The sequence below is a fragment of the Rhineura floridana genome, chromosome 18 (genome assembly GCF_030035675.1).
Source record: "Rhineura floridana isolate rRhiFlo1 chromosome 18, rRhiFlo1.hap2, whole genome shotgun sequence".
NCBI classification, from domain to species: Eukaryota; Metazoa; Chordata; class Lepidosauria; order Squamata; family Rhineuridae; genus Rhineura; species Rhineura floridana.
The window spans coordinates 12,214,447-12,237,285 of NC_084497.1; the positions used below are offsets into that span (position 1 = coordinate 12,214,447).

Genomic DNA, 22,839 nt, shown 5'->3' on the forward strand with positions numbered 1-22,839 from the left:
CCCTTGGCCTCAGATGAACATTGGCACTGGCAATGACAAATGGATGGCAGCTCTTGCAGATGCCTGCCATAAATCCGTCTCTCTTGATTGTGCACCATCATGCAATCAGATAAATCACATCTCTTCCCCTGCATTTTAAGAAACGAATCAGCTATTGAATTAAATTGAATCTCGATGGCTCTAACACACGTTGAGATGAAGATTTGTGATGCTCTCGAAGGGTAAATAAGAGCTAGCCTCAGCTGTGGCTCAAGAGAAACAGAAGGAGCAAATGCAAGGTCCTTCTGATCAAAACAATTTAGTATAGCCGTTCATTTGTATGACATTAGTAGCCACACTTTTCGTTGTCGTTACTTAACTTCAATCTTTATTTTTAAGCATTTCTGTAATATCCCCCCCATGGTTTTAACTCAGCTTTTTCTTACAAGGCTCCTCCTCCCTCCGTTTATTAGGTCAATGGCACTCTCCCCACCCCGCCCCTTTAGAGCTTTGCTGGGGTGTTGATGTTCCACAACAAAAAAGCCAATCAGCACCTAATGTCTACATTATAATGTGGATATTTTCTGCACTGGCCAAGAGGCAGCAGGGCCACCACCCTTGTAAAGCAATGCCATCACTGAGCATGTGAAACTGGCATTTGCATTCCTGCAAATACAGAGACCATAGACCTTAATCAAAAAAAATGGGAAGGGGTGTGTGTGTGCATGATTGAGTGCTGCGCATGTTCCGTGCACTGAAGGCACATGGAGGAGCAGCCACCTTGATGAAGCCAAGCAAGCTGTGGGGCTGGCCCGTGCTTGAATGAGAGATCGCCAGGGAACCCCATGAAAGGAGGTGCCACTGCTGAAGTAGCAGTCACTAGAGGTTAGGGGCAGGGGGAGCCGTTATCAGCACACAGCTGCTGTGTTGCTTCACACCCAGGGCAGTTGACAGGCCCATGCTGGAGGTGCATCGATTCCCTCTTGGCCACTCAGTCCCACGGTCATTGCCCTCAGCTAGATCAGGGCTGGCTGATCCACGGGCTCCAACTATGGGCCATGCTGGCGGCTGGGAGCTGGAGCTCAACAACATGGGGAGGGCAAACAGCTGAGCTGCCGCCAGAAGCTTCCCGAGCAGATTCGTGCCTTCACCAAGCCGGCTCCAGCCTTTTTTGCACCACAACTCCCCTCAACTCTGGCATCGTCCAGCTGTGCTGGCTGGGGCAGATGGGAAATGTAATCCAGAACTGGAGGGCAAGCAGAGATGGGGTAGGCAGCTAAGAGAGTACAACGTGCAGTCACTCCCCCAGGAGGACTGTCAGACTTAGCTTTATTTTATAAAGAAACAAACTCCCCATCTCACACAAACACCTTTTAAAAATACACATATTGGAAGTATGATACAAACAACAAATGCATTGCCCCCAAACCAGTTTAGAAATCCCACTAATTGGAAGTGCAGGTTTGGATCCAACTAAATCTACTAGACTAACATTGGATCTAACCCACACATTTGAAGTTGTGGCTTGCAATTAGGAAAACAAAAATCCCACCCGCTGACAATGTGACCCAGCCAAAAGAACAGCTTATCTTTCTTAATTCAAATCTTGACATTGTCTCCATCAGCATCAAATTATTTATTTATTACATTTATACCCCACCTTTTTTCCATGCTAGAAACCCAAGGTGGCTTACATATGGTTCCTAAGTGGTCTCCCATCCAGGCACTGGCCAGACCTGACCCTGCTTAGCTTCAGCAGGGTGCTGGCTTCATGTGCCTTCAGAGAATAGCCTGGGACCATACATCCCATGGACCAGGGGCTGCTTGTGTCCAAAGCAGAAAACACACATATAATTTAATGATTTATTTGGATTCCTGTATCAAGCAGGGAACTGGACTTGATGGCCTTATAGGCCCCTTCCAACTCTACTATTCTATGATTCACTCACCCCAGGCCCAACACATGGGGAAATTCTTTTGCACAAGCTGCACTGAAATGAATGGGGTGGATTCTGTTGCAAGGACCTGCTCTTTCTTCCAAGCTCTACTCTGGTGCCCTGGCTGATAACCCAAACTAGCAGTTTTTTCTTGCCTCATGGAAGGCTGGCCCTCTGAAAATCTAGCTGCCCTTCCTGTTGATTTGCTGTGGTCGTAAACATGTCCGTACTGGTTTGTTTTTTCCTTTTCAAAAAGCGGTTTCCCAAGGAGGAAAACACCGAAGAACCTACTTCATTTCCTGGCTAGCTGCAAGAAAATAGAAGGTAGATAACTAGGTGTGATTCGGAGGCAGAAGGACACCAAGGCACCTCTAGGAGTCTTGGCAAGTTAAAATGCTGCTCTCTCCTTGGAGTTGGAGAAGGGCATGGTTATATTTTTGTTATATATATATATTTCCCTCTCATAAGACATCAGAGTGGTGCGCAGCATCATGAAAAATCCTTTAAAAGCAGCACCAAACAATCATTAAGATGGCTGACCACTCAACAAATGCATGGGCCTACTGGCATAAAAGTCTTCAAGAGACATCTGAAAATCAAATGCAGTTTGAACCAGCCCAATTTGCACGTTCTCTGTACAGGCAAATCCTGCTTTTCTAGCCACTTGCAGATCTCTCTCTTTCTTTGTATTCTTTAATTCAAGAATTAAAGTTTGCCGCCCAGTTACTAATCCTATCCCACGACAGACATTAGTGCACTGTGGCTCCGAGTTCAAAGCCCCAAAGTGCATGCCTGGGTACACACGGAAACCCGCCCACTTTTCATACTCAAGCTGGGCTTCTCTTTTTCCTTGTAAATATTTGCAAGTGGCATATATGCCAGCATTGAGGCTGCACTGCATGCAGCACAGACTGCAACAGAAGGATCACAGGAGGAGAAATCTGCCTACCCCTTAACCCTTAAGGAGGAGCTGCTGAATGGAGAAAGCAGCACTTGGATGGAACGAGAATTTTTAATTCAAAAAACTGTAAAGGAGACAGGTTCATTCCACAAGGCTGCCCTCCTCTTCCTTTTGCACAAAGGTCTTACTCTTACAGGGTCCAGGAGTAGAAGGAGCAAAATGCTGCACAGAAGGAGAGCTGGTTTGCCAAACCATGGCTTAGCAATGGCCCAGAGAGGAGCTCCAGCTTGACTTTGTCTCGTGGTTTGTCTCTTCCAGATAAGTTACAAGCTGCAAACCTCAGGACACGCCTTGGTTACAGCTCATAGTTGGTCTGAAGTGAGACAATCCACGAGCTTGGTTTAGATGACATGCTAAGCCAAACCATAGCTTAGTTTTCAACAACAGGAGGGTAAAAGATCTCAGGGAAACCATGTTCACGTTAAGTCATGTTTGGCTTAGTGTTATATGCAAACCACCTCAAGAAGGAGGAGAAATCAGACCCCTGGAAGGCCCTGCTCTGAACTCCAGGAGATGAAAAAGAGCCTGCTGAAGACTCACGGGAGGTGGATTTTTTCCTCCACTGAAAGCACGAGGGAAAGGTGGGTCTTTGGACCAACTCAAAACAGCGTTCCTCAGCAGAGAACTTTGAAACAGCAACTCTGCTGGGCGAGAGAGGCCCATATCAAAGGTGCCTGGAAAGCCAGCCTGCAGCAAGAGTTTGGCACCCCAGCAACAACACACACAGGAGTTGTAATGCCCACCCAAAGAGGGCCATGTGTGACCAGATGATCTCCAACAGCAAAGTAGAAGCAAGAGGGTTGAGGGATGGGGATAACTGAGCACTGGCATACCTGGGCTACCCATGTTTTCCCGTGCAGGTCCACCTGAGAATCAGCTGGCCATTTACAGTGGGGTCCTTCCTGCACCGTCCTAAAGAAGGATCAAATATTAACTGAAATAGTTTCAAAAGTGAAGACGGTCACCAGTGGGAAAGGAGGGATGGCTTTGGAATCAACATGTTGCGCACCCAGAGAGAAAGACCAGCAGGGTTGTGTGTAGACAAAGAGCCAGTGTCTCTAGGACGGTGCCTGCAGTTGCAGCGGCGCATCAGAAAGGAGGAGGTCTTTGCAGTCCTCCTCATGTGGGCCTCTGTCGTCGGGCACTGTGATGTTCCAGCTGGTGCTCTTGCTGTCATCACACATGACGCAGCCCTTGAAAGGAAAGGAATCATCTGAACAACACTGAAATGAAAATGGAGAAGAACAGGACCGAAGAGCTACCTAGTCCAGCTTTCTTTTTCCTGAAAGATTAAAAAAAGGGGGTGGGATGAAACCACAAAGGTGCAATACAACCGTTTCTTTGGCACGACACACCTCAAAATATACCACCTTCAGTGGCACAAGAACCTTTATATCATGTGAGAAGACGAGAACAGCTGTTCCATAAGCTTTGTTGCATTAAAGAGCAACAACAGAAACAGCAGATGGAGCCCAGGCAGGCTAGTGTTTTTTGGAGGGGTGGGGGGAGATTCTCTCTTCCTTCTCCTCTTTTGTTAAGAGCAGAAAGCAAACGTAAAACCCCAAAGGGGAAGGACCATAGCAAAATGTGAAATGGCTGCACAAGCAGAAAAAGCACAAAGGCAAGCAACACTGCCAGGGGAGGAGGATTCCCACACACATCATCCAATTGTCCCACAGACCACACTGTCCCCTACGTGGTCACTGAAGTGTACCTCTAACTGCCCATACACAGGAACCAAAGAGTAGCATAATTTCTAAATAAAGAAAGCCAGATTTTCCCAGCTTTAAAAAAAAATGCATCAGGATGATGAAAGCAGTGGGTAAGGACTGTTCCTTGACATCATCATCACTTGTAGCGAGTGAGGGAAGGAGTGGAATGAAGCATGAATACACCCACAGGAAAGACACCGCCAGGAAACAGCGGAACAAAATTTTAGGCAAATGCACCTATAAAGCGCTGAAAAATACCAGCCAAGCCAACTCTCAGAAGGCAGCCATTATTTTACTTTATTTTTTTTTTTAAAGGATTCAGTCCAGATTCTGGAATTTCCATACATATTAGAAGGAACAGAGAGCCTTTGGAAGGGACTGAAGGTAGAGCCTGACACGGATTTTATGTCTTCTACGTTATATTTTACCTTTGTAGTCCCTTTAGTACCAATCCCTCCCTCCCTCTCTCTCTCTCTCTGTGTGTGTGTGTGTGTGTGTGTATGTGTATATATATATATATATATATATGACAGTTTTGAAAGCAACAAACAGAACTTCACTCAAGCTTGCTCTGGATCCCTAGAACGATTCTGTTAATCACCTAAAAATATATATGAACGTAATTGTGGTTAACCAAACAGAGGTTTTTATTGTATTACCAAAACATTTCAGCTTCCGCCTTCATCAGCTGCTAACATACAAATGCTGTTACCAAGGTAGCTTGGCCTGAACCTGGAGGACAGCACCCGCATCACTGAGCTTCTAAGCAAATGAAGCCCCTCTGAGCATTCCATCCTCAAAGCTCTATAACTGCCACCTTGGTAACAGCATTTGTATGTTGGCAGCTGATGAAGGCGGAAGCTGAAACGTTTTGTTAATGCAATAAAAACCTCTGTATGGTTAATCACAATTATGTTCATTATATATGTATATATATACCGGAGACACATCAGAGCTCTGGTAATTCCTAGCAGGCTTGGACAGAGTGAGGAAATGAGATCCTGAAGAAGTTCCCTCAGCGGGATCATCAGTGCCAAAATTGCAAAAAGGCGGGAAGATGCAGCGGCTGTGGGCTGACTGCAGCTACCACCGAGCACTGCCCAAGCTGCTTAAAATGTTTTTCGTTGATTGCCCCTTATCTCCATCACTAATTTGCAGGGGTCAGGAATGAAGGAATGCTGACAGCTGGTGTTTTTTTTCTTTTAGGAAAGACAAACAGAGGTAAGTATGAGCTGAGACAGGAAACTAACGGAGCCTCAACAAGGGGAGGGGGAAAAGTATCTGCTGAAGTGTCTCCTGTCTGAGCCGCAGGGGAGCTATACTGCCTGCCTGGAGACCTCTGCCATCCATGAGAAAAACTCCATTTCCAGCTTCTGTGCATCTGGTTTCCTTACCTGGGTGTCAATTTCTTGGGGGACAGCCTGGGTACGAATCCAGGGGTGGACCTCAGCCAGCTCCTCCTTCTGCCCCTCCGTGAACCGGGGCTGCTTGCTCTCCATGGCGGCCAGCTTCTCCAGGTCTTCTTTCAGCACCTCCTTTGCAATTCTGCAAGAGATGGGGGGCTGCTAAATAGAGGGGAGGCACCAAACGAAGAAGGCCAAAATCCTAACTGAATCGCCTTCCTCGGAATCTTTTGCGTAAAGCTGAACTAGTTCTCACCACCAAGAGTTGGGACAGAAAAGGCACGTTGCAGCAGCAGCAGCAGCGCCACTGACCTCCTGAGGGGCCTGACCCAATGCTAGCGAGAAAAGCCATGGAGCAGCAGGGGCCTGCAGAGGGGACCTTCTGCAGCCACGCAGGTATTGCTGTCCCTGCCCAACGGCCATGCTGGTTGCTGGGAGTTCAGAGCCAGAGGTCTTCCCAATCCTTGCAGCAGCCTTCACTCTGAAGTGAATTCTCCTTGCTTACCCACTGGTGCACATATTTTGCACTAGGGAGGGGAGTGTTGCCTAACTCCACACACACACACACCAATCTACCCTCTGCTCTGTACCAGCCTTTTCTGACACTGGCCAAGTCCTTCAGTTTCCTGGAAACAGCTCAAAAGATGTTTTGGGACCTGCTCTGAGAGGAGCCGAGAGGGGCCATGGATGTTCCTGTTGGGAAGACTCTGGAACCCCGCTCCAGGAAAAGCTGGACTCCTCCCCGGCCCTCTCACCGAGCAATCCGGGATGGCTTCTTGAAGAAACAGCCAGGGCAGGGAGAGAGCACTCTCCTCCTCTTTGGGAATCTTGCATTTAGTATTCGGCGCACGTTGCTTCTGCTCTAAGTGCAGGGGTGGGGACACTCCTGTGAAAATCTCTCCAGAACTTTCTGGACTGAAAGGCCTCCATCCGTGACCACCCTTCTTGGCAGCAACAAAAACCCAAGATGCGCAGCCGCTCCTCGCAATGGGACAAATGTGACCGGGGGGGGGGCTGTTCGGGCCAAGCCTTCTTTTCTCCTCTCCTCCCCTCTCCACCCCCCTCTCCCCTTCAGCACTGCTTCCTGGACGGCATCATGAGACACAAAGACAGGCCCAGCTCTCAGAGCCAGAGCAAAAGAAAGGCATTTCCTCACCGCTTTGGGATTTGGTAGGTCATCTGGCCAGGCTCAGGCAAACCATCCACCGCCATCCGCACCAACGTGGTTGGCTGAGACAGCCCTTCCCCCGCCTCCTCCTCCTGACTCTTCTTCCCTCCTTTTGAGACTTTGGAGGAATCATTGCTGGCAAAGTATTTGCTGCTGTTTCTGCTGCCTGTTGAGAGAGAGAGAGAGAGGGATGGATGGATGGGGTGGGTTTCTGCTCCAGGAGGCAGGAAGGAAAGTGGCTTTCCTCTGCTGGCTAGTCCCTCTGGCCTGCTTTCCCCATGGAAGCCAACACCAAGCACATCCTCTCCTCTGTGCCACAGTCGCTATCCCAGCCCCTGCTCTGCACCACAGTATGGTTGACACCTAGGCATCCCAAGTGAGGAGAGCACACTATTGCTGCTGGTGCTCAGGTTGTCCTTGTGGGCTTCCCGCTCCATGAACAGGGTGCTGGGTCAGATGGGACCCCTTTGGCTTGAACCAGCTGCTGCAGTGATACAACAGCAGCCACCTCTCCCCATGCTGGCCTAGAAACATTTCCACCTTTGCAACTGGCCCTCTATATGTCACCCTCAACCTCTTCACAACACATGGGTTGACCATGGGGCAGGGAAGGAACACGTGTCAAGGGATGCATCTCTAGAAAACGCTCAGAGGTTGTTCAAAACTACACTATTAGAAGCTCAGCTAGAGGATATGCGACAGATCAGGAAAGATACCACCAAGGCCAAGAGGATGCCAGCAAAGTTAACAAGCACAGGCAAAGATGCTATTAGAGGCAAACAGGCTTCCTTCAAAAAAATGAAGCCTTGTCCAAGCAAGGAGGAAAAAAAGGAACGCAACCTTTGGCAAAAGAAATGCAAGCAGACAAAAATGATGCTAAAAAAGAATTTGAGGAACATTACTAAAAACATAAAAACCACGAACACATTCTTTAAATACATTGGTAGCAGGAGACAGTTAAACATGTGCTAAAGGAAGTAAGGAGAGTACAGAGAAGCTGGATGAATTCTTTGCCTCTATCTTCATAGTGGAAAGATAGGGCAGAACAAATTTGAATAAACTTTCACAGGAAGGAACTAGAGCAAATAGTGGTGGTGAGAGATGGAGTTCTAGGCCTTTTCCACAAAACAAATTCTGTCAAATTGCTGGGTCCTGATGGCATTCACCCAAGAGTTCTTAAAAGAACTTGTGTGAAATTGCTGATCTTTTAACAAATATATGTAACTTGTTCCCATGATCAACATAACCCATTATATACTTTGACAGTTGTTTGCTATGAATTTGGACATCTCTTAAAGATATTGCAACCAAATTTTGCATGATGGTTCCTGAAATCAAAGAGCAGGTTTTCATCTATATTTAGATACATTTGGACACCATTTTGGATTAAAATGCAAAACTAAATCTTTCAAAATTGCACTGATTTTAGCCATTGATTTCAAAACTGCACTAATTTATTGGTCTCTTAGAATTTCCCAGCTACTAGGAAGAACATAAGACTAGCCCTGCTGGATCAGGCCAAAGGGGGCCCATCTAGTTCAGCATCTGGTTTTCACAGCAGCTAATCAAATGCCGGTGGAAAACCCACAAGCAGAACCTGAGTGCAACAGCACTCTCCCCACATGTAATTTCTAGCAGCTGCTATTCAAAGGCAAACCTTTAATAGTGAAGGTACACAGCCATCATGGCTAGTAACCCCATACCTGAGAACTGGAAAGTGGCCACTGTAACATTGGGCAGGGAGGAGATCTTGGAAACTACAAGCTTGTTAGCTGAATGACTGTTCCAGGAAAGCTGGTGGAAAGCATTGTTGAAGACAGAATTACCAAGCACATACCATGTATTTTATATGTTATAACATTTCTATTATTTATTAGTACATTTATATTCCACTTTTCCTTCAAGGAGCTCAAGCTGGCACACATATTTTTATTTTATCCTTACAATAACCCTGTAAGGTAGGTTAGGCTGAGAGGGAGTGACTGGCCCAAGGTCAGCCGTGATTTGAACCCTGGTCTCCCAGGCCATAATATTTTGCTTCTCGTTTATCAAACTGAATTCTTTCTTTGGATTGTGATATTGTGTTTGAACTGAGATTGGACTGTTACTGTAATGCTATATCAATACACATTTTTGGTTATATTGTGAGCCGCTTTGGATGCATTTGTGTGGAAAAGCAGCATACAAATTGAATAAATAACAGAACAAGTCCTGCTGAAGCAGAACCGGGCTGGCTTCTGCAAGGGCAAGTCCTGCCTCACTAATCTACTCAAGAGTGTCAACAAGCATATCGATCAAGGGTGGGAACTTTCTTGGCCCAGTGGGCCAGATCCTTATCTTCCCCCATCCCTGCAGGCCAACTTTTGACAGCTGGGTGGGACAACCCACCTCTTAATCCTTTGACATCATGATGACATCAGGTGTGTGTCCCCATCAAAGTCCCTTTTGCAGTGTTTCCCAAACAGCCAACAAACATAGGGCTAGCAAAGAGCTTATGAACCACCTGGGAAGCCCTTCTGGGGAAGCCCTGCCTTTAGCCGGCCCCACCCACGAGGTCACATGTGTTTGGGCATAGCTTGCACAAAATGGCCTTGTGGGCCAGATGGGGAGGCCTGGCAGGTCATCCAGCTGACATTGTGTACTTAAGACTGTCAAAAAGCTTTTGACAGGAATACCTCACCAAACAGAGGGAAGGAATAAATGGACAGATTTCCCAACAGAAGGCTGTAGAAAGTGGGAGTCCCCAAGGATCGGCATTAGGACCTGTGCTTTTTTACTTAGAATCATAGAATATAAGAGTTGGAAGGGGCCTACAAGGCCATCAAGTCCAACCCCCTGCTCAATGCAGGAATCCAAATCAAAACATTCCCAGCAGATGGCTGTCCAGCTGCCTCTTGAATGCCTCCAGTGTCAGAGAGCCCGCTACCTCCCTAGGTAATTGGTTCCATTGTCGTATGGCTCTAACAGTTAGGACGCTTTTCCTGATATCCAGTCGAAATCTGGCTTCCTGCAACTTGAGCCCATTATTCCATGTCCTGCACTCTGGGACAATCAAGAAGAGATCCTGGCCCTCCTCTGTGTGGCAACCTTTCATGTACTTGAAGAGTGCTATCATATCTCTCCTCAGTCTTCTCTTGTTCACAAATAATCTAAGGTTAGGGGTGAGCAGTGAGGTGGCCAAGTTTGTTGATGACACTAAATTGTTCAGGGCTGTTAAAACAAAAAGGGATTGCAAAGAGCTCCAAAAGAACCTCTCCAAACTGAGTGAATCAGAAGTAAGATGGCAAATGCAATTCAATGTGAGCGAACGTAAAGTGTTTGCAAAAAACTGATGCGAGCTAAGCATAAAAAATCAATGTGAGCTATTGTAAAGTTATGCAGACTGGGACAAAAAACCTCTAATTTCACATATATGCTCATGGGGACTGACATGGCGGTGACTGACCAGGAAGGAGACCTAGGGATGGTAGTCGATAGCTCGATCAGAATGTTAACCCAGCATGTGGCAACCTCTAAAAAAAGGCAAATTCCATGCTAGGGATCATTAAGAAAAGGACTGAAAATTCAACTGCAAAAATCACAATGCCATTATACAAATCTATGATGTGACTGCACTTGGAATACAGTATACAGTTCTGGTTGCCTCACCTCAAAAAGGATATTGTAAAATTGGAAAAGGTTCAGAAAAAGGCAACCAAAATGATCAAAAGGGAATGTGGCAGCATTTGGGGCTTTTTAGTTTAGAGAAAAGGCGGGTAGGAGGTGACATGATAGAAGTGTATAAAACCTTGCATGGCATGGAGAAAGGTTTCCTCCCTCATGTAATACTAGAATCAAACTGGGACCAACAAATGAAGTTAAATATTGGAAGATTCAGGACTGACAAAAGAAAGTACTTCTTCACACAGTGCAGTTAACCTCTGGAATCTCTTCCCAAAAGAGGTAGAGAGGGCCATCAAATTGGATGGCTTTGAAAGAGGACTACAGCAATCCATGGAGGAGGAGGCTGTCACTGTCTGCTACCCAGGCCGGGGATGTTCTGCCTCCACTGTCAGTGTGCTTCAGAACACCAGTTGCTGGGAATCACAGGTGGGGACCCACTGCTGTTGCGGCCAGGCCCTGCTGGCAGGCTTCTCAGAGGATGCATCAGGTTGCCCGCAGTAAGAATGGGATGCTGGATTAGGTGGGCCCCATTTGGCCTGATCCAGCAGCCAAGCTCTTCTTACGATCGAACTCCACTGTTGCTGGGAGCCACAAGTGGGGAGAGTCCTGCTGTTGCACTCGGGTTCTTTTATGCAAGATTCCCACGAGAATGCAGTCAGTCAGTGAGTGAAGAGAGTGTTGAACCAGATGGGCTTTTCTTAGGACTCTTCCTGTTCAGCAGCAGATTAAGAGGCTGGAGGAGTCCTAAAGGCTTCCAAGACTCAAAGTGCAAAGTGAACTAACACCTGTCACCATCAAAGATGCCAGGATCTCTCATTCCTTTTGCAACTCCCCGGCCCAGCACCCCAGGCTGCCTACCTGTGCCACAACCGGATGTCCCGTTGGACCCAGAGACCAATGAGCTGGATTCTGCGGACCCACTGCCTGAGGCAGCTGAATCAGTTCCAGTCTGAGAGTCTTCCAGCAGCAGGAGGTCAAACAGTTTACTGGAAACGGAGTGGCTGTCATTGTTTCCACTGCCTTCCTCCCCATCCTCGTCCTACAAAGGAAATGGGACAAATCCACCCACAAAAGTAAGCCACCTCTGAGCTCAAGAAGAGACAGTTCTGGTTTGGGCAGGCACCAAGGGGTCCGGTTAGCTGCTTGTACCAGGTCACCGACGCTCTGTTTCTGAAAGTCAATGACTCCTGCCACAGAGCCAAAGCATGTCTCCAAAGGAGCTCTGAGAAGCCCTGCACACTTTCAAGCAGACTTCCTCAACTGGCTGCCTCCGGAGGTTTTAGACTACAAGTCCCATCAGCCCCAGTGAACATGGCTGTACAATGCTCAGGCTGACGGGAGTTGTAGTCTAAAACCTCTGGAAGGCAGCATGTCGGGTGCCTTAAACCCAAGGATTTTTCCTGCCAACAGAGACCAAGCAAGAAGCAAGTTTCGTGTTGCTGCTGCATCAAAGGACCTCACACAGCCACAAAGCCAAAGGGAAAAGTCCAAAGGGTTCTGTTCCCACTGCCGGCTGTGCCCAACTCACAGCCTCAGTAGCTGTGTATGCATTTGGGACCCTACCCATCCAAAGCGCAGCAGCACCAGCTCTCCCAATTCCAATCTGGATCCAGGAGCCAAGATGTATCTGTCTCTGTTTTCCTCCTTGCCTGTAGAACTCAAATTCCCACCTCTGAGAACGCAGCAGAAGCCAGAGAGAGGCTTTGTCTGCGCCCATGAATGGAAACCGACCCAGGCTGATCCCTTCTCTTCACTCCTTAGTGTATCCCTGGGAGACAATAGGAGCAATCAGAACAGCTCCTTCCCCTTTGAGGCTCCCAACTAAGCCGGAGGAACAGATGGCCCTGTGAAAAAGTCACCGTGCTCCAAGGGCAGGGCCACATCCAACACCTCGAAGCCACAGGCCGAAGCAGCAGCACAGGCCGCAAGAGGCCCCACCAGCAGTTTTGCATGGCCCCAAATATCTGTTTGGGAGAAACCCTTTCCCACAAATCTTCCACAACTCCTCCCCTTTCCAAAACGCTTTGCCTGGCAGCCCTTCACACAACCTGGTGGCCATGTTTTTCCTTGTATGCACTTACACACTTAGCCTCTGGGCACGCCGGCGGGGCCTGCGCTGTGCCGGGAGGCTCCAAGGGTTTGGGCAGCTCTTCTTGAAGCAGGTTCAGCTGCAGAGGGGAGCTGCTCCGCGAGTGGCTGAGGAGCCTCTGGGGCTGATCCCCAGAGGATGCCAGCTGCTCTTCCTCAGCAGATGCAGGTGTGGAGGGGAGCAAAATGTGCTCCACAGGGTCTGGCAGGGCCACAGATGAAGAGAGTGTGGAAGGCAGGCCTGGGGGCATCACACTGCAGGGGTAGGAAGTGGAGGAACAGGGCAGCTGTGCAGGGAAGAATGGCAGCGGCGGATACACTGGGAAGTTCTGCAAGAGGACAGCCATGAAGCTGCCGCCCATGCATGGAGCAGGGAATGCTGGGATGGGCTGTAAACTGCAGGGCAGACACGGTTGAACGATTACTGAAGGCAGCAAGGCATGGTCCCCTCCCAGAGGGGCCACAGGAAAGCCAGATACTGAGTAAGGATCGACAGCAGGGAGGACCACACTGGAAGGGCCATGATGGGATCCTTCGGAGGGAGCCACCACTGCAGTGGCCTGCTGCTCACAGGCTCCACTTCTGCTGGCAGCAGAGGCCAGCGGCTTCTGGCGCTTGAACTGCCCCAGCCCGGGCTTTCTTTCCCAGATCACAGGGCTGGTCTGCTTGGGATGGATGTCGCCTGCAGAGAAGCAGAAGGCAGGAAAGTTGTGAGGAGATGCAACGTCGGCCATTTGCTCAGGGAGACCAAGTTCTACCGTTCAAGGACCCGCAAGCCACGAGCGAGCAGTAGAGGCACAGAAAGCACTGGATCCAAGCCGAGAATGGAAATGCAGGCAGACCCACTGATTTTCCTCACAAGCCGTTCTGGGGCCTGGCCACTCCTCTTCCCTGTGGCTAAAACAGGAGAGCGTAGCTCAGCTTTCCTCAAGATGGTGCCCTCCAAATGTTTGGACCCAGTCTCCCATCAGCCCAGCCATGGGCTGTTGTAGTCCAACATCTAGACGGCACCAGGTTGGCCAAGGGTGGACATCTCCTTGCAGACACTGACCAGCGACTGGCCTGGCTGGGCAGGCACCTCCAAGCCGCTCATTCAAGGCGATTCCAGATGTACGCAGCAGCCTGTCCCACATCCGGCAGCCTCTTCTTGGCAAAGCCTGCCAGTAAAGGGCCTCATTTCCCACCTATCCCCTTTTCCATTTGATGTGGGTCTGGTCACAGGGAAGGAAAATCTGTCCCTTGCTCTCGCTTGCTTCAAGGCCCCCCCCCCCGGATGTTGAAGTGCCCTCTGCACAGCCTCCTTTGCCTTACTGCTGTCTGCTTCTCATTCCTTGTTACACCTCCCTTTCAATTAATTGATTAATTAAACTTATATCCCACCCTTCCTCCTAGAAGGAGCCCAGGGCAGCAAACAAAAACGCTAAAAACACTCTAATACATCTTAAAAACATTTTTAAAACAAGTATTCGATTCATTGAAAAACTGCCTTTTATTTTGCTCTCTCAATAAAAACTCAGCTTTGGGAAAGGCTCTGACCTTGACTCTGTTGCTCCCTCTCAAGTACCATTCTGCAACCTAGACTATGGTTGCAACCTTATGAACATCCCTGCTCCTGTGCACAGTAGTAAACTTGCTAGCTTTGGGGCTAGCTTTACCCGGGTTACAGCAGCCTGATCTCTGGCCAAATAGCACCAGAGCCAGTGGGGAGAGAGATCCCTCTAGCACCCGAGGTAAATTCTACCCCGCTACACACATCACTCGTGAGTCCTGGACACAGAGAAGCAAGTTTCACAGGCATGCAGAGAGATGTCCCAAGGAAGCGCACGAATAAAGCAGGTGGCTGTGAAGCTCTGCCCCCTCCCTCCTCCTCCTCCACTCTCCCTGCTCACGTGGTCCCTACCTTGGTCCTGGGAAGGAACCTGGTTGCTTTGGGCTCCTCCATGCTGGAGGTACGACCTGTAGGGGGACAGCAGGATCTTCTGGCGGAACCAGTCCACATAGTTCTGCTCTTCCTTCTGGGTGTGAGCCGACAAGACCTCCTTGGTCAGCCCGACCAGCCTGACTTCCTCCGGAACAGCCCCAGATGCCCCGGGAGTGTTGGCCGGGGAGAACTCCACCTGTTCACTTTGCAGAGTGGCCTCTTCTACAGCAGTCGCTTCTGGAAGGAGAAGGGTGACACAACTCAGTGACACTTTTTCCAACGTGGCAGCAGCACTCTGGAATCTCCTCCACTGCTAGCCAAATATTCACCTAGATGCTGTTGCTGGGCTACCGGAATGGATTCAGGCAGGCTGCAAAGGGGAGCCACGATGGCCCACGGAAGGCAACTCAGATACCGTTTGATTGACAGCATCTGAACCAATGTTATCCTGCTGGGAATCAACTGTACAGGAATGATATGGGAAAAAGAGGAGGGGAGGAGGAAAGGAAGAGTGGCCACAGGAGTGGCGACTGGGACTTTGGGCTATCTTGCCCCTTCCTCCTTTCACCTGGGTGCAAAGGGCCCAGCCAGACTGCTTTGGCCATGGAAGCACAGGTGGCAAAGCCAGAGAGAATGTCCTTGGAGTGTCAGAGCAACACCATTGCTGTGAAGAAGCCTGCTCTACGGAACAGAAACTCAGCAGGATCCCCATCCTAGATCCCTGGGTTGGTGCTCATCATAATAGGGCCCTTGTACGACCTGGCAGCAATTTCTCCCCCAAATCATGGAACGAGTTGCCTAAGTGGCTTTAAAAATCCCAGGACAGAATCCAACCATCATCCATTCAAGGTCTTAAAGGAGGACACTGCACATGTGCGCAATACACAACAGCGGAATGGCCAACTTTGGTGGGAGTCTGCTAAGCTCCAACTGAAGGCAATCCACGCAGGCAGTCATCTGTTTAACACCCATCGCTTGCTTGGGAGAGAAGGTGGCTGAGTGAAGACTTTGGAGGGTTTTACATTTCTCAGGAGGGGGGATGTCTGGAAGAGCAAGCCCCTGCTGCAGGGGATCTGCCACGCCAACCTACCTGACTCCGGGTGTGGGAAGTGGACAAGTGTGCTGCTGTAGCTGCACTGGCTAGTCATAGACGCCACACTCAAAGCCTTGGCTGTCAGCGCCAGGTCTGTCATTGCAGCACCCACCACTGTTGCTGGCTGCTGCTGCTGCTGCTTTGCACCCACTTGCAGTTTGGATATTTCAGGTGGCTGGGGAGTGATGGAGTACATGCTGGAGGCATCTAGTGGCAACAGAACAGACTTCAGCACAGAGGCCATAAAGAGCCAAAACAAAAGCTTTCAACACTGCCTTGCAATAGCTGTGACAGAGAAACACAGCCAGGATTCCTCACGCACAAAACAAGCCTCCTGGTCAACTTTAACATAGCGCCTTCAGTTGTTAAAATTGGGAAAGGAAGTAATTTCAACATGCATGTGAAATGCAAGAGCATATTGGAAGAAGCAATGGACACAAGTACCCCTTGCTGCTCTGCCAGCAGACGGAGGTTCTTCCACCTAAGAAACAGAAACATCCCTTTAAAGCCTTTCTGCATTCCCTCCCTCTCACCTTCCAAGATCTGCTTGTCATTCTGGCTTAGCTGGGCTTGCCTGTCATCATCTGAGGATGAAGAGGATGCATTTGTAGAGGATTCACACTTCCTTTTCAATGCAGGAATACTGCAACTCTCCAGGTATCTGCAAGGCAGCAAATCATGAGCATCTCCCTATCCTAACTCTTTGAATTTATGCAAGGCTATCTGACAATTCACTCGGAATAGGAGTGGAAAAAACAGGCAAGGTTCACCTGCCCAAAGAGCACTCCTGTGGCACTTCAACTGAAAGTGACCTCATTAAAAAAAAAGGCCACAAGCCAATATTGTAGAAGCCCTCCTCCTTGCCATTCATGCCTCCCTCTTGCATGTTTTATGTGGCTACAAATTAAAGAAATATAGAGCAAAGTACCAAAATAAACTTTCTGATTTGAAATTTAAGAAAAAAACCCTCTCACATATCAACTATTGACAGATTTACTTTGGCTTCAGTCTGATGCACACATTTCTCAGCTTCACGTGAACATGGACAAAACCTAAAGGCTGCACAAAGATCAGGATCAACCCCACCGGGATGCGAAAGAAAAGGAATTCTATTATCTGTCAAACCCATGGTTACATATTTTGACTCTTATTTCTAGAATATACCCAACACACACAAACACACAACCTGAATGTGTTAACGATGCCAGCATGAGAACCAACTGCCAGCAACGGATGAGTGAGATCCACCCGCTGGCCTCCAAAGGATCTTGCTGGGAAGGAGGGCAGGCAGCACTGCCTGAATGGAAACGTGGTTCCCTACAGACGCCACATAAGTTCTATTCCGCTACTAGATCTGTGTGGCTTAATTCTGAGAATATCTTCTAATTATTTATGACACTTGCACGCCATTCCATAACATGAAGTACCATTAAAAATGGGGAAAAAACTCTGCATAAACACAGCAAAATGTCATAAAAAATAAAAATAAAAAGATTAAATTAAAAACAGTTTTAGAAGAGAGGGAGCCAAACCATCTAAGTCATTTACAAAGCTTTTTTGAGAGCCCTGAGGCTATAAAGTGGGAAATTAAGTATTCTACACAAACAAAAAAGGAGAACGACACACACACAGAGTGTAAAATGGCATAATTATTCTTTAAGCACCTCAGACAGATAGATTGTTATTTTTACAAAGAAGTACAGAGACTGACTCTTCTGCAGGCATTCTAAAGATCTTTGGCAACAACTGCCTCAGCACACAGTGAGGAGGAAGCCAGACTTCAGGAGCATTAATGCCTGCGGAGGTTCTGTTATTACCTGATAATGCTGTCTATACAGTTAATGTGCTGATAGGACAGGACATAGCTTGTGCTTCTCGAATCATTGCAAGACACAGCTGGTAGGTCTCCAGGGCTGCCACCGCCAACGACGTGAGTCAACCTGGGAGCACCAGGTTGCTTGCCTAGAAATGGGAGGGAGGGAAAAAGGAGGCTACCTTGCGATCAGGAGGGCTACCCCACCCTCAGGTCACTTGCTGTTGGTCTCGTGTCTATTCTCATAGTTCCAAAGACCATATTAAAATGTTGGGGACAAGGATACGTTCTAATTTGTCTTTGGCTGCTTTACATGGCTTGGTGCTGGCACGCAGGACACATCCCTCTACTTCTCTGGCTTCAGAGGCCACCCCCTGCCAATCACACGTGAACTCACCTCCCGGCCCCTCTACACCCGGAGCTTGCTCTTTCTTGGTCAGAGGCTTACTGTGCGACTCAATGTACAGCTGCTGACCCACGTTCTTGAGTCTGTTGACATCCCCAAAGACTTGCTGTAATGACATGTGAGGAGACAAAGAACGCAAGAAGGCAGCCATGAGGGTCCAGAAGAAAAACCACCAAAATCCACAGCTGACCAATACTCTTTATTAAAACCAACCAAAATGTCACAAAACTGTGGCAAACTTTCTTCAACAGGCAACACATTACACAAAGCAGACTGAAAAGACAGTGGGAAGAAAATGTGGAAAACAAAGGGGGGGGACAAAAATTAGGCCACGTCATACCCAGGGTCGGCTTGCAGACTCAGCTCATTTCTGATAACTTCTTAGTGCCCTTATAAAGGGAGTTTAGAAATATTGGAATAACAAAAATACAAGTAAAAAGCAAAAAAGTCACACCTTTGGACAACTTCTAAAATCAGCTGCATCTCTTACCATTTGTAGAACAGAAAGGTGTGTGCGCGCACGCACATTCTTGAGGAGGGTACAATTTTAATTCCTAACTAAACAGAAACCAGTTAATATAAACAGCGGTGGGACTGGCTGCAGCAGCCAGATTCCTGGCTGGGGTTCCATTTAGATCTCATACAGCCCATTTTTAAAACAGCCAAACTGGTTGCCAGATTGTTTCCAGGCCCAATTCAAGGTGTTTGCACTTGTGTTTAAAGTCCTAAATGACTTAGATCCAAATATGCGAAAGACCGCCTCCTTCCCTACAGGCGGACGGGGCTCTTTGAAGTTTGGGGGTGGTGGCCTGGGAGACGGCACTCTCTGTGGCAGCCCCTAAGTTGTGGAACTCCCTCCCCACAGAGGTGCATATGGAAACTTCATTATGCAGCTTTCATCATAGGCTGAAGACACACCACCCCAGCATTTGGCACTTGAGATAATAAATTTAATAATAATATACAATATCTCCCTTTGTTTTGGGAAGACTGCTGGTTTTCCATATAAGCAGCCTTTGTGCAGCAAGAGTTTGGCATCTACTCCTTTGACAGATTTGAGAAGTCCAGAATGAACACGATCTACCCATAACTCAAACCTTTAAATCCACGACTTCTGTCATGGGCTTCCTTGCTGGTTAACATGTGGTACGCACACTAAGGAATCCCTGCTGCCTCCGTGCATCCCAGCGTGTCTGGCCAGCATTTAGAGAGATACTTACTAGCTCCCTCTGGATTTCCTCCACGCCATTCCCATTGGAGTCACTGGAAGATGCTACACTGATGTAGTGTTCATAAGATCTGTTGCTAACAAGGCTTCCATAACCACTAGAACCATTGCTATGAACTGGCTGCAAATGAAAGGGGCGGGGGGGGGGAGAGGAAGAATCTTTATAAGCCTGTGAAGGGGTGAAACAAACATTCCTGCTAGCTGCATGATTCTGGACCAGAGAGACAGAGAGGGAACTGTAGTTGACCATCTCTCTCTCTCTCTCTCTCTCTCTCTCACACACACACACACACTCACACACCACCTGCAAGGCAAGGCATTTCTGCTGTAAGTGGCATTCCCCCTGCTTACCTGCAGAAGCAGCTTATAGATCTGCCCTTGCAGCTGCCAGATCTCTTGGTCAATGCTGTTTATCTCTCTGCTTCTTGCTGCAAAGACATCTTCGTTCAGAGGGCTCCTGCAAAGTACGAATGGAAGCAGAACATCATCTCGAAGCTAGATAAGGGAAGGCCTGCGAACAAGATGATTATAGGAGTGGGTTATTTAAGGATGAAGACTAGCTCTGCAGCTTTGGGAAGTAACACTGAGCTCTGGCTCCCCAAATGAATAAAGTTAGACGGGCTGAAGACACAGTAAACCCAGAGGAAGCCATCACTGGTGGGGGGGAAAACCCTACGCCACTAGCCTTGAAAAAGATTTTTCAGTTCCTTTGGAACAACACTCTCTTCCAATAGGGAGCTCTTCTACACAAGGCCTGGCTAAGAGAGGAGCCAGAGCTGGGGAAACGCCTGTGGCTGTGCAAGGAGGCCGTGCTGATGCTCCGAGGAACTCCGATATGGAAGAAACAGAACCAGCTACAGCTGGGTGAAGACACAGACATGCACACACACTCCAGCAAGCGGAGGGGCTCGTTCCAGCTGTGTGAGAAGACATCAAATAATGAATACCAGAGGGAAAGTCAAGAAAAATCAATGACTTTAACAGCTTTTAACAATTTCATGTCAGTCTGCCTTCACCAGGGCTTTAACAGACATGGAAGCTAAGTCAGTGTCAGGATCCTGGTCAATCCCAACCCTTGGGGCCTTCATAGATGCCCAGGACAAAGGAGGGCCTAGAGGAACCTGAGGCAGCCTTGTGGCAGCCTGAACAGCCCCATCCACAAAGGCCTCACCTGAGCCCACATTCTCCTCCTTCAAACACCGTTCCCCCTTCTGGCCTCAGCAGTGAAGGGAGCAGGGTCAGTCCAGATACTTTCACCAGGGGGGTAGTTGCAGCACCATTAAAAATAAAATAAAATTCAATGCTATCCACACTGAGACACCAAAAACAATTAGGACAAATTTATGTGGTAGCCTTGATTGACAAGTGGGGTGGGGGGTGGGGCAGAAAAGGTTTTTGCTACCTTTGACCCCTCCAAAATAATGAACAGAGTTTAGCTGAAGTATCTTCTTTTAAGGGGGAATAACTGATGACAAACTAGCTGCAATGGCAAATGTGGCAAAAATGGAATTTGTTTTTCTTAAAAACTGGGGAAAGCACCATGATGAAAATTGGTGGTGATGGTTCCACTGACTGAGGCTTTCTGTGAGCAAAATGCCAGATCTTTCAATTAATCTCCTTTTGAGATACAAGGAATAAAGCGACTGACAATTTTACAAAAATGGTGAAGCAATTGCTTCTATCCAAACCTGGTGAAATCTGCTGGAATGATGCAGCAGCGGATTCACTGGAAAGCTCAGAGTTGCTGTAGGGGTGCCTGTTTTGCCGCCAGAAGGCTCTAGCGACTAGGGTCTACCTAGGAGGAGAAGACTCAGCAGATGACCAGCAAGAGGCCAGCTGGCTATGAGTACTTCAGTCCTCAGGTTCCCCTCTGGGCCCGATAGGCCAAGGATTCCCTCGCAGAACGCTTCAACGTCCAGCTGCCTGGCTCAGCCCCATCTCCCACATGAGGAACGGGCCATGGACCATCACACCCCTGGACTTTGTGCTTTACAGAATGATGTGAGCCGTAGCTAAGGGGCAGAGAATATGCTTTACGCAGAGACAATCTCTGGCATCTCAACAGACCCTGGTGCCAGAATAGACAGCGATGGCCTCAACAGTCAGGCTTAGCAGAAGGTGACAGCAGCTTCATGGGCTCAATACTCAGCCTACGCTACTTCTGGGAAACTGCTGCTGCACCACTCAGGATACTGGCTGGACCTGCGTTATAAGACATCATTTTCATTTAAGCCCTTTTAGCACACCGTGTGGCAAGCTCAACAACTCTGAATTATTACACCAGTTTTAGAGGTGCATGAGCACACAAACACTCGCTCGCCCAAGGACATCAACTCAATCCAAGCCTGACAAGGGATTTGAACTCAGGACCACACCCAGAGCTCTCCCTCCTAGCTCGGGGACTTGAGGGAGGGAAGGAGGGAGAGCAAACTTTCGGAAGACCAAAAATGTTCTGGCTTCATGAGGCTTACGTTCTGACTTTGTGCCGTCCAATGATGAATACAACCTTCCTGCTCCAAGGATTCACAAAACTGGACCAGCTGGTATCCAGGATGACGTAGTCCCCATTCTGAGTACAAAATCGGACGGGCGAGTGCTGGAAGGGAGGGTGACCCACAAACTCCAGCACTACAGGAAAACCAGAGGCAAAGACAGGGTTGGACTGAAGCCCTCTTGCATGACATGCAAACCTCATTCCAGGCAGCTAGAAGTCTGGGTGGGGGGAAGGGGAGGCTGAACCCAAAGTTCCATCATTCTTATCTGCCAGTAGAAGAGAGGACATGAATGAAGGGGTGAACCCCCCCCTCCACAAGGAGGCAGGACGAGTTAAATAACTAGATGCCCTACCTCCACGAGGACGGAGCCCTGCCCAATTTTTGTACCTCTGCCAAGTTACAAAAACTCAGAAATAAACGAACGGAAATAAAATCTGGAAGGGGTTGAAATGAATAAGCAGACAGGACAAATGATGCCAAAGAAGCCTTCATCAGCAAAGCTAATCAGCCAACAGGCACTGTCCCACGGCAGAGGATGCCTCCGCTTGTAAAGGGGAGGATAAATTAAAACTCCAGGGCTTGACGTGGTCGAGGGTAACCTCCTCAAATCCCTGCACTGACGAATCAAACCAAAGAGGTGAAGGAAAGAGAAAAAGGCCTCATGACTCCCAAGCAGCACCCTCTGCTGGGCTGCCCCAGAGAAGAAACTGCTCGCTACCTCTCGTGCCCTGCACCAAGATGGGGCAGCTCTGCACTGGGGGAGTAACACTGCCCGATAGGCACCCTGGGAGGACACCACCTTCCAGGTCACAGGCCTACAAGGGGCTCAGGCTTACCCTTACGATGAATGGCAACCATGAGGGGTCGATCATCTGGGTGAAGGTACCTCAGGATGGATGTGCCAAGCAAATCCTGAGGAAGGTATCCCAGCAGAGGCACAGCTCTGAAATCAAGCAGTCAATGCTACTTGTT

At 48.5% G+C, this 22,839-nt stretch overlaps 1 protein-coding gene across 9 annotated transcripts in view; it reads right to left on the reverse strand.

Annotated features, from left to right (window-relative positions):
- Positions 1 to 1,256: 1,256 nt before the first annotated feature.
- The window catches only part of PER3 (period circadian regulator 3), a 43,277-nt gene continuing 21,694 nt past the window's right edge, over positions 1,257 to 22,839 (reverse strand). For 4 of the 9 annotated variants that reach the window (XM_061602201.1, XM_061602200.1, XM_061602206.1 and 1 more), the window contains 14 exons: positions 22,704 to 22,810; positions 21,844 to 22,000; positions 19,724 to 19,829; positions 19,365 to 19,493; positions 18,136 to 18,250; positions 17,743 to 17,887; positions 16,459 to 16,586; positions 15,923 to 16,132; positions 14,812 to 15,069; positions 12,905 to 13,593; positions 11,682 to 11,862; positions 7,149 to 7,326; positions 5,984 to 6,134; positions 1,257 to 4,070 (listed from right to left, as the gene is read on the reverse strand). In XM_061602201.1, the coding sequence (XP_061458185.1) occupies positions 3,936 to 4,070; positions 5,984 to 6,134; positions 7,149 to 7,326; positions 11,682 to 11,862; positions 12,905 to 13,593; positions 14,812 to 15,069; positions 15,923 to 16,132; positions 16,459 to 16,586; positions 17,743 to 17,887; positions 18,136 to 18,250; positions 19,365 to 19,493; positions 19,724 to 19,829; positions 21,844 to 22,000; positions 22,704 to 22,810 (2,689 nt within the window). In that variant the 3' untranslated portion in view covers positions 1,257 to 3,935. Of the gene's footprint in view, positions 4,160 to 5,983; positions 6,135 to 7,148; positions 7,327 to 8,863; positions 8,955 to 11,681; positions 11,863 to 12,904; positions 13,594 to 14,811; positions 15,070 to 15,922; positions 16,133 to 16,458; positions 16,587 to 17,742; positions 17,888 to 18,135; positions 18,251 to 19,364; positions 19,494 to 19,723; positions 19,830 to 21,843; positions 22,001 to 22,703; positions 22,811 to 22,839 lie in introns of those variants that run through there. The other 5 variants (XM_061602202.1, XM_061602203.1, XM_061602204.1 and 2 more) reach the window with 5 other exon arrangements.